This window comes from Engraulis encrasicolus, chromosome 17, assembly GCF_034702125.1.
Source record: "Engraulis encrasicolus isolate BLACKSEA-1 chromosome 17, IST_EnEncr_1.0, whole genome shotgun sequence".
NCBI classification, from domain to species: Eukaryota; Metazoa; Chordata; class Actinopteri; order Clupeiformes; family Engraulidae; genus Engraulis; species Engraulis encrasicolus.
Window position 1 is genome coordinate 23070261 of NC_085873.1, and position 12500 is coordinate 23082760.

The 12500-nt window shown below is 43.8% G+C and overlaps 1 protein-coding gene across 2 annotated transcripts in view; it reads left to right on the forward strand.

Annotated features, from left to right (window-relative positions):
- LOC134467975 (growth arrest-specific protein 7-like) overlaps nt 1-12500 on the forward strand; it is a 109063-nt gene that overhangs the window by 37576 nt on the left and 58987 nt on the right. For both annotated transcript variants that reach the window (XM_063221998.1, XM_063221997.1), the window contains exon 3: nt 5329-5406. In XM_063221998.1, coding sequence (XP_063078068.1) covers nt 5329-5406 — 78 coding nt within the window. The remainder of the gene's footprint in view (nt 1-5328; nt 5407-12500) is intronic.

A 12500-nucleotide genomic window follows, 5' to 3' on the forward strand; every position in this document is an offset into this window, starting at 1 on the left:
CTGAATTGAGCCATAGCTCATTGAGATGGCAGGCGAACCAGAGTAGCGCGATGAATGACCTCTTAGGACATTAGGAATCGACCCTAAAGGGCAGGGTTGCCAGATGTGACTGATGGTTTTCAGCCCAAGCTAAATGCTCAAAAACCGCCTGGGTTAGACATTAAATCCCACCCCATTTGGAACTAAATTCTGTTGATCTATATGGAAAATGGGTCATTCCAGCTGGAATCAGCAAATGGTCCCCACTCGACCCCCTCGGATTTGCTTGAAAAAAATATATGTGATGGCTTCAACATCCAATAGAACATATCCACCATTGCAGATTTCAGCTGTGCATACTTTTTCCACAAAAAATCTGTAAATAAGGACACCCCCTCCCCCTGATTTGGTGTTACTGCCTGAGTGACCATATTCAGACTTAATTATCTCCAAAACTATTTGTGGTAGGTCCATTATTTTTTCAGGGCTAAGAGTCATAGACCTGATGAGCATACATTACAATTTGCAGCACTGTATGTCAAATTACACCTTAATACTGGCCCTCTACTTTTCTTTGAAATTAAAATTGCAAGGGTTTTCAGATGTCCATAAAAACCTCAAATTTCAACATTCAAGGTTCATCCTTGGTACATGGTCAGATATGTGCCATGACTTTCACATCACATCATATTTGATATAAGGGTCCAATGGTTGGTGAGATGCAGAGGTCCAAAAATGGGCAAAAACTAATTTATACCATTATTTGGAGCAATATTCCCAATCTATGACACCAGTTGTGAACTTGCTGTTTGGTGTCTCTGAAAGATAATATTATTATTCATAACATATCTAAAATTTGGGATGGTGTTTTGCCCCATTATTTTTATAACGAATTTTAAAAACGCATTCCTGTGTGACATGCAGGTGTACCTTAGGAGCCCTGTTACCTTGGAAAAAAATTGGGTTTACTACACCTAAAATGAATAGCCAAGTCAGTGTACACTAAAACCTAAAATCTCTGATACTAAATAGGTGATTTTATACTTGTTCAGCTCAGTATTTCAGTATATCTGACTTAACCCTCAATTCCATCCTAAGAAGGAGGCCAATCCCCTTGATTTTTGTGTTCCATTTTCACACAAAGATGGCGGCTCATGGAGCCAATGGCATAGTTCCAAAATAGTTCCAGGAAGTCAGCATCAAGGGAAGGAAACAAAACAATATTTCCAATATATGACAGCGGTTATGAACTTGCTGTTTGTTGTTTCTCGAAGAGGATATTCTTATTAACAACATATCTAAAAATTGGGATGGTGTTTTGCCCCTTTATTTGTATAATGCCTTTTCAAATCTCAATGCAGTGTGGCATGCATCCCTCAAATCCGTCCAAAGTGGCGTCATGAAAAAAAACCCCACCATTTTTTAGAGCAATACCTCCAAAGTATGACACCAGCTGTGAACTTGTTTTTTGTTGTGTCTGTAAGAGGATATTTTTATTAACATCATAGCAAAAAAATAGAATGGTGTTTTGCCTCATTCCTTTTAATGATCGTAAAGCGCATTGCGGTGTGACATAAGCCTGTGATCAAATAGTGCAGAGGGAAGCGGAAGTGGTGAATTGTTCTGGGCCAAGGACATGGGGGAATCAAGATTGGGTACTCATTACATTGCATGTATTGGGAAGGGGTCTCTTCAGACGACTTTATCCCGGGCCCAGGCAAAGCTGTTTGTTCAGCTCAGTATTTCTGATTTTTTTCAGGGATTCTGGCCTCATCTTTTTAAGTGTACTATCGGCCAGATGATCAAGTGACTACGCAACATGTTCTCACTGGCGCTACGTTAGCAATAAATTCAAAGATGGTTGAGAGAAGTACCATTTTGAGAGAAGTCATAAAAAAACAACCTCTGGAAATAAAACAAGGTGTTGATATGATTTCCTTGATGCAACCTTGACTTCCTTGATGGTGATTTAATATTTGAAAAAAAAAAGAAATGTATTAAACAAGTCAGGAACTTTCAATGCTCTGGCCTGTGACAAATGATTTTATACACACTTAACATTCAATCACTAGCTGCATCTTATGAGTTGACTTTTTAAAGTAGCTTGCCATTGTCATTGATGGTGAATTAGGTATCTGCATTCATATTGTTGTGTGCAACCATCCGTCATTGGCAATTCAATGAGGAACACCTGAATGTAACTTTGAATGAAACTTTATTGTCATTGTACAGGTACAATGATATTGGTACCTTGAAGGACAATGACAACATAGGTATTGATTTCAGTAAGGATACCACCACCATGCTCAGGGCACTTCGGTCAGGGGAGGATGATGGGGGGCGGGAAGTTCTACAATCAGGATACCTCTTTGCAAACTGTCTCCTCCTATGTGTCATCTCTAATCAACTTTTACTTTCCTATGCGACCATAAAACAGTCCCACCCCCGCCAACAGTCACCACGACAGAGGTACCCTGACTGTAGAACTGTGCCCCGCCCCCAATCCACCACCATATCTGAACGCTTTTGCATGCTGCAAAGCTTCCTTTCGGCTTCCATCATCTCACCTGGATCAATGTGATGATGAACTTTACAAGTAATAAACATTGTCTGCAAGTATCCAATCCAAGATTGATGTAATCACTGCTGCTAACCTGCAATTCACTTGTCAGCATTGCAGTGGTATAATATTATAATGATGCAAGCAGCTGAATTAGATCGCAACAATGTGACAAGAACCACATGGTTGTCTGGTACCAATATGAACTGCTGTGCCTTCAATATTCACCTGATATTGAATACTGCATGCAAGCAAACTCTTCTAACCAAAACTCCAGGACCATGCTGTCAAAATAGTCTGAGGGAATCTCTGGCCAGTATGAATTAAGTTCTTTTGCAATACAGCTGATAACTTAAAGAGTAAGACACAAGCTTCATAGCAAATATAAAGTTACAGGTGCTGATTGAAAGACTATGGGAGTCCTTGTTGCAAACAAGAGTGCTACAAATCCTCTCCTATTTCATCTCTTTATTCCAAGACTACTACTACCGCTACCACTACCACTACTACTACTACTACTACTAAAATGATGATGATGATAATTATTATGATTTTACAATTAAAATAATTAATGTCTATCAAAGCCATGTGCAATGTGCTATTCTTGCTGTGTGGCATCAATCAATTCAATTACAAGTGTTATGGTTTCCCTAGAATTTGCTTTGTCATTCACAGGGTAGCCATCTTGTTTTCACTATTAAGGTGACATCAGAGCCATGGATTTGAGAGTTGCGACAAGTCGGTTGGTGACATGGTCCTCATAGCTTCAAGTAATTGTAGCCAATTGAGATTTTGAAGTCCGTTATAAAAAGAATGAGGCAAAACACCATCCCAATTTTTTTATATGTTGTTAAAAAAAACATCCTCTTTCAGAAACACCAAACAGAAAGTTCCTAACTAGTGTCATAGATTGGAAATATTGCTCCAAACATTGGTGCAAATTAATTTTTTCCCATCTTTAGACCTCTGTATCTCAACAACCATTGGAGCCTTTTGTTAGATATACTATGATGTGAAAGTCATGGTACATATCAGACCATTTACCAAGGATGAACCTTACATGTAGAACTTTGAGGTTTTTACAGACATTTGGAAACCCTAGAACATATGATATCTACAAAAAGTAGAGGCCCATTATTACGGTGTGATTTGACTTACAGTGCTGCAAATTGTAATATATGATATTCAGGTCTGGGACTCTTAGCCCTGAAAATATAATGAATCTGACACAAATAGTTCTGGAGATAATTGAGTCTGAACATGGTCACTCATGCAATGTCGCTAAAACAAGCGTAGGGGGTGTACTTATTTACAGATTTTTTGTGCCAAAAGTATCCAGAGCTGAGTTCTGATATTGTGGATATGATCTATTGGATGTTTAAGCCATCACATACATTTTTTTCAGGCAAATCCGAGGGGGTCGAGTGGGAGATTTTTCAGAAATTTGCTGATTCCAGCTGGAATGACCCAAATACAGAAATCTACAGAAAAACCCAATGCCCTTTTTTTACCCGCAGCCGTCCACCCTAAACAGCTGAATTGGGTAGGAAACAGCCTAATCTGGCAACACAGCTGAAAGGACACAGTGGCTGTAGGTAAGACAGCCAGCTAAGTCACATCTCCTCTGCGTGGCATTCGAGCAGAACGGAACGGCATGGGTACATGCAGCCTCACCCTCACACACACACACACACACACATACACACACACACACACACACCCACACACACACACACACACACGCACACACGCACACACACATACACACACACACACACACACACACACACACACACACACAGGCACCCACCCACACACACACACACACACACACACACACACACACACACACACACACACACACACACACACACACACACACACATGCACCCACACACCCACACACTCACACACATGTTCTTGAGCACGAGCAGACAGGAGGTGAAGGGGAACGTACACACACACACACACACACACACACACACACACACACACACACACACACACACACACACACACACACACACACACACACACACACACACACACACACACACACACACACACACACACACACACACACACACACACACACACACACACACACTGTGCGAGGGGGAACGTGCTTCTGCCACCTCTCTTTGAAAAGCAGGAGGGAGCTGAAAGGGTCGCAAGGTGCTGAAATCCAGGTAGACAGCGGAGGTGAAGTGAAGCGGAGTCAAAGCCAGCCTCTTCACAAAAATGTTCCCTCATGCCCCCCTCCTTTTCTTTCCAGGGAGAGCGTGAAAATGCAGCGAAATACTCAACTTTCTTCGGCAGAGCTGTATAACTCAACAAGGCCGCGGGTGGGTGCTGACAGGTTTAGTGCCCAGTGTCACCTTGTGAAACCTCCATGTGTATTTACCAGTATTCTCAAAGACAACACACTACTGTAACGTTGGTGGACGCTGGGTGATGAAAACTTATTTTGAGGGGGCATGTAACTTAATCTGTGTGAGAAAGAGAGTCACCAGTGCCTCTTAGATGTGATCATTTTTTAAATAAAAATATACAAAAACTCATCACATCTGATCTGAGATGCTCCAGTGATTCTCTTGTCGCCCACATCGCTTGTGTCTCTTCTGTCGCCAGCTTCATCATAGATGATCAATTACTCCCATCGACGGTGTTGTTCTAGTCCTGTTTGTCGTGTTTCTGCCATTAAGTGTTGAATACTGCACGTTTTCCTGTGCACCTCACTATTCAGAGTAACTTACCGGTAATTTACCGTTTTTTTCCCTGTTGTCCAGAGACTCAGTGGGAGAGGCCCTCCAGCACCCCCGGCACGCCCAAGACTCCCCTGCGGCACAAGAACTCACTTCCTACAGGTAACATTGCTATATTACACCTAGTTTATACAGTAAGAACTCCCTACCTACCTACAGGTAACATTGCTATATTACACCTAGTTTATACAGTAAGAACTCCCTACCTACCTACAGGTAACATTGCTATATTACACCTAGTTTATACAGTAAGAACTCCCTACTTACCTACAGGTAACATTGCTATATTACACCTAGTTTATACAGTAAGAACTCCCTACCTACCTACAGGTAATACCGTACCTTTCACTTTAAAAAAACATGTATTGTGGGCTTTGGGCCTTTATTGTGAAAGGACAGTGTGAGGAAACGAGCAGAGAGAGAGATAGGGTTGGGTTGGGAATCGAACCCAGGTCCCTGGCTTAGCAGTAGAGTCAGAGAGAGTAGAGAGAGAGAGGTTCCATTGGCCCATTGTTTCCGGGTTCTATAATTGCAAGGGGGGGGGGGTAAATCCCCCTCTAGGCAGACCTAGGCAGACCTAAGGACTGTTCTATTTAATGCTAGGAGTATTATTACACACCCCTTTAGGCAGACTGGAACCTGGTCATGTTAGGTGCCCATAGCAACCTATTACATTGGCATATCTCTATATACTTAAAGAATCTCTGGTAGAGTGGCCTTAGGAATATGAGCCACAGCCAATTACATTGCATTACCTTACATTACAGTTAGCTGATGCTTTGATCCAAATCAACTTACAGTTCTTACAGGGTATTGGTGAGCAGTGTGGGGTTAGGTGCCTTGCTCAAGTCTGAGAAGAGACAGGAAATGAGCAGGAGAGAGAGATGGGAAAGGGTTGGGAAACGACCTCAGGCCGGAATCAAACCTTGGTCCTCAGAGTAACAGTGCAGTGCCTTAACCGTCTGAGCCACAGCCAAGGCCACATTGTTTGCTGTGAGCAGGAGAACCATGAACAAGAAAAGAAAACATCGAAGAAGAACATCGTCCACACTTGTTACAGCCACTTCTCACAAGCTGATTCTCTCTATTTCCCCCTCTATACAAATTCAGCTCAGCTGCCTTTGCAACAGGTAGCACCTTCTCTTCAGAGTTGCAAACCACAACCCAAATAAAGAGCCACGAAGACGAGAATAGCACAAGTGACGTTAGCTTTCAAGTTAGTCACAAGATGTGTTTTTAAAGATTCAGACCCTGACTACACCTAGACTGTAGATGGGTGTAAACCACAACCCCCCAAAAAGCAGAAAACCGCACATACGAGAACTGCAGAGAAGATTCTTCACATTAGCCACAGCTAGTTTTTTTTAACGCAACGTTCAGATCCTGGCTGCGTCCCACTTGCCTCTGCAATGCCTCTGCAAGAGGTTCCTGGCAGGAGATAAGACCCTAAGCACCACTGGTATTAAAAAGTTCACTGGATCGTGGTCTGGGTTTGGTTTTAGCCATTGGTCACAGTCATGGGGTTGTGAGATTTTGGCTGCATGCATTTGTTTCATGTACGGATTTGAATTCCTCTGGCTCCTTTTTGAACTTTTTGAGGTCAGGTTCTAGAACCCCGCTCCAGGTTCTAGAACCCCGCTCTACCGTAGGTTCTATAAGTAGAACCACGCTCCAACTGAAGTGGTTTGATCCCGTGATGAGTACCCCAGTCTGTGTGTGTGTGTGTGTGTGTGTGTGTGTGTGTGTGTGTGTGTGTGTGTGTGTGTGTGTGTGTGTGTGTGTGTGTGTGTGTGTGTGTGTGTGTGTGTGTGTGTGTGTGTGTGTGTGTGTGTAGGTAGTTCATGACCTCAATGTCTGCTTACCAGAAATAATTCAGAAAATAAAATGGCGAAAGGTTAAGGGGTCATTTTCAGTACCACATCAATTCATTTGAAATGGTTAGATCCTATATTGCTTAGCCTCCAGGGTTCACCGCTTTATACTCCTGTCCTCCTATCTGGAAGTTGGCCATTTGTTCAGAGAATGTAACAGCGGAAAGGAAAGGAAAAATTCTCCATAATTGCACGTGTCAAGACCAGTTAAATCAGACACCAGCTGAGATAAGTCCATATCTGCACGCAGCAATTTTGGTATCTTTTACTCATGATTGCCATTACTCATGTTACATTTCACTGAACAGTCCTTTTCATTGTACTGCATTGTATTGCACTATATTGCATTGCGAAATATTACATTTGATCGCAGGGCTTGTAAGAAATATTTTTATCTGAAGTACACACTTGCGAGGGACGACACGAGTGACATGTCACATGACTCCTAGGCCATGAAATCTAGGCTGTAGTTAGAGGTCGCGACCCCTCCATTCCATGATGTCATCATCACATAGCAAGGAAACAGGCGTTCGCCACGGGGGTCGAGCAGAGCAGAGCAGGAAATAACGAGACCCTGATTGCAGCTGTGGGGTTGCACATACACACACACACACACACACACACACACACACACACACACACACACACACACACACACACACACACACACACACACACACACACACACACACACACACACACACACACACACATGCACGCACACATGCACGTACGCAAGCAGGGATGCACACACATACACACGCATGTATGCACACACACAAACACACACACACACACACACACACACACACACACACACACACACACACACACACACACACACACACACACACTCGTGTCACGCACAAAATCACGCATGCACGCACAAACACAGCACTGCTACTTGTGACACATGGCCCCAAGAATGCATTTACCACCCTTTTCCCCCTTTTTCCCCTTGTTAAGAGTCTCTTGAATAAATTCTCTTTGCTCCTTGTCCTGTAATGAGGACTTCCCAAACAAGAACAGGTTACTGCTCGGGCCTACGGGGTCAAGGACCAGGGGCCCAAGAGTCAAGGGGGGTTCTCAAACCCAAGCTTTTATAGTTCCATTGTCATATTGCGTTAAAATTGCACTTTTAACAACTTTATTTTCACATTTTCTCAGGGGACTACCCTCAAATTCCCCAACAACATTGGCTCTCACATCTGGCCTAAAACCCTGAATCATTTTGTAAACAAGCAGCACCCATGGAGGGGGGCCTTGGTTGTTGTCTGGCCTAGGTCAAGTCAAGTCAATTTAAGTCAAGTCAAGTCGGTTTTATTGTCAATTTCTTTACATGTGCTGGTCATACAAAGAATTGAAATTACGTTTCTTACTTTCCCATGCAGACAGACATAGACTCTAAACTCTATGTGTGGACATAGACAATTAGACATAGACAGTATACATACATTACACCTAGATACCTAGGTGTCCATGGAATCATAATCCTACCCTGTTCCCATGCATAGTCTGCCTAGCTCTTAGATATCACTACACCCCTGCATATCACCCTGTTGACTCAAATGTGTTTGTTGAGTGTCCAAATTTAACACCCATCTCTTATTTAAGAACTAACGTACACCTCTGCTCACACACCATTCGCACATCCTGTAACAGCAAGACTTGAACAGCACACACCTCCATGGAAACTGACAGAAGGGGGGGGGGGGGGGGGCAGACAGGGAGGGGGGTTGGGGGCAGTGTTAATTTTGTCAGCTTTTTTTGATTTAGTCGTAGTCTTAGTCACAATGACGAAAACATATTTTAGTCTTAGTCATATTTTAGTCATTGCCTTCCAAATTTAGTCTTAGTCTAAATGACGAAAATCAATTTTAGTCTTAGTCGATGTTTAGTCATTTTAGTCATTTTAGTCAACACTGTACATAATAGAACCTCTCCACACACTGCTTCTCTTTTTAACATTGACTGTACAGAATAAACCTTCTCCGCACACTGCTTCTCTGTTTAACGTATATCACACTGTACAGAATAAACCTTCTTCACACACTGGTTCTCTTTTTCTCTATTTTATTTAACACCAGTGTTAATTTCGTCAGCTTTTTAAAATTTAGTCTTAGTCTTAGTCACAATGACGAAAATCAATTTTAGTCTTAGTCATATTTTAGTCATTGCCTTCCAAATTTAGTCTTAGTCTTAGTCTAAATGACGAAAATCAAAAAAGGGCATTGACGAAATATTTTAGTCATAGTCATGGTTGACGAAATTAACACTGGTTGGGGGTGGTCCCAGAATTGGGTTCTCATTACCTTAGATATTAGGCAGGGCAGCCTTTCAGATGGCTTTTTGTTCTGGGCCCAGCCAAAGGCCGGCCCTGCGCACCTCCACAGACAGTCTGCCTGCTCCTTGAGGCAAGTTTTCCGTAATCCTCCCTGATTGCGAGTGATAAGGCGTGCCGAACGCTGGAGCCTTCGCTCTCCTCTGTTTTGACCACAAGGAGGGTGCTGTTCAATGGAACGAAACGCATTCCCTCGAAATAATGACTATGCGTGACCAAGGGCTGCCTGTATTGGCCAAGAGCTGTTGCCAATTTACTAGAGAACGAGAGAGAGAGAGAGAGAGAATGAGAGAGAATGAGAGAGAGGAGAGAGAGAGAAGTGGAAGGAGAGAGAGAGAGAGAGAGAGAGAGAGAGAGAGAGAGAGAGAGAGAGAGAGAGAGAGAGAGAGAGAGAGAGAGAGAGAGAGCAGGGCCCTCTTTGCAGATTGCAAAGCAGAGAGAGAGAGAGAGAGAGAGAGAGAGAGAGAGAGAGAGAGAGAGAGAGAGAGAGAGAGAGAGAGAGCAGGGCCCTCTTTGCAGATTGCACATTTCCTGTTTTTTAATCCAACTTGAGATGCCATTTACCCAGCATCAACACCAGCACTCCAGCAGCAGACAACACCCCCCCCCCCCCCCCGCAAACATCCCCCCCAAACACACACACACAAACACTTTTAAATTCCTAAATAAAAACGAGGAGTGCAGGCTAATTACGTTTACGAGCCCAGAACAGAACAGGACCAGCATTATGCAAGCCGTCCTGAAAACTAACACAAACAACATCGAGGCCTCTTTAAGGGTCTGGTCAGAGTTAACAAAATTAGCACCTGAGGTCTGAACATCTTGCTTAGCCATCACAGCTTGTTTGTTAGCCCACTTGCCTTTATTCATGCACAGGGTTCTTCATGTAAACCACTGAGTGTTTGAGTAGACTAACTCAGGTTGACTCCAAAATAACGCTCACCGCAGTGAAATTACAAAACATGCTGGTATTTAATTTTTTACTGGCCCTTGACTCGAAAAGTGTTCAGTGTTAATGGGGCTGAAAAACAGCTGGGAAAACATCACAACATTGCTACAGCAACATCTAGTTACCAGTAACGGGTTACAACGTGGTGGTGATTGCCATTCTGTTACAACGTCACAGTATTACAACAGTCTTTAGTAACAGAGTACAACACGGTCATTGCCATTCTGGTAACAACAAACATGTGATAACAGGGCAGTGTGTCTTTAAAAAGAGTTGTCAATTCTTCACCTTGGCCCCTCAAAATGGCACATTTCAACTCCCAAAGGTGCAAGACTTGATTTACGCTATTTTAGAAGGGGGAACAGCCTGGTATGGGAGTCCCTGCTGCTCATTCGTCATTGGTTGGTTCTGGGTCACGGCCCATGTCATCAGGGACGGATCATGACTCCATGGGCCCCTGAGCCAGACAGCCTCAGAGGCCCCCATTCCATAGCACTGCGAGGTTCCAAAAGATTCGGGGTTTGAGGCCCTTATTGTTTGGGGTATGAGGGTTTGTCTTAACACTGTGGACACTTTACACTTTATATTTTGATGTGTGTGTGTGTGCGTGTGTGTGTGTGTGTGTGTGTGTGTGTGTGTGTGTGAGAGAGAGAGATGCCTTGGCAAAATGTATGCAACAGTAAGCTATATATGATTATTTTATGTGTAATTATGTGTGTTATGTCTTGTGGGCAATGTCTTTATTTATGTGTGTATGCTACTTGACACCTTAATTTCCCCCTGGGATCAATAAACGATACTCTACTCTACTCTACTCTACTCTAAAATGTGAAAATACAGTATTTTAAAGTACAATTTTAATACAATATGAGATCGTAAATCTCCCTCATCCTCCTCCATGACTGAGGTACCCTGAGCATGGTACCGTCTCGCTGCACTGCTCCCTTGGGGCGCCATTGGGGGCTGCCCCCTTGCGCGGGTGAGGCATTAATGCAATTTCGTTGTGTGCAGTGTGCAGTGAACACTTGTGTGCTGTGGAGTGGTGTGTCACAATGACAATGGGAGTTGGAGTTTCCCAGTTGGGCTTTCACTTCACTTCACTTATAAATACAGACCAATAATTTAGTGCTTTTTTAAAAGTGGGATGGCTTGGCTTTAGGGCCCCCTTGGCCCTTGGGCCCCTGGGCCTGGGCCCTGTTGGCCGGTGCAGTGATCTGTCCTTGCATGTCATGAGTGTGAACAATCAGCGATGGCACAGTTCAGCACAGGGAGGTGTGGAAGGTGAAGTGTGTTAGTCTGAACTTTGACCTCTGGGTGCAGTTACAGAGAGCATGTATGTGACCTTTGACCTTACGATACAGGAGCATGTGAGAGAACAGCTGGATTGCAGACACAGACGCAGGCATGCATGCAAAAACGCATGTACGCACAAACGGACTCATGCATGCACACACACACACACACACACACACACACACACACACACACACACACACACACACACACACACACACACACACACACACACACACACACACACACACACACACACACACACACAGATTCTAGCATCTGCTCTGCTGTCTAGCCAGTTCTGTGTTGTGTTTCTCTGTTCTCCATTGGTATGTACTGTAATGCACACACACGCATGTACACACGCATGCACACACACACGCAGGCATGCACACTCACACTCACACTCACACACACACTCACCCCCCCCCCCCCGCCCCCACACATACACAAACACAAACACAAACACACACACACACACACACACGGGCGCGCGTGTATGCACATACACACATACACACACACACACACACACACACACACACACACACAGACACACACGCACACACACACGCACACACACACACGCATGCACGATCACACACACACACACACACACACACACACACACACACACACACACACACACACACACACACACACACACACACACACACACACACACACACACACACACACACACACACACACACACAAAGCTGTATTCCACACCCATGCAGAT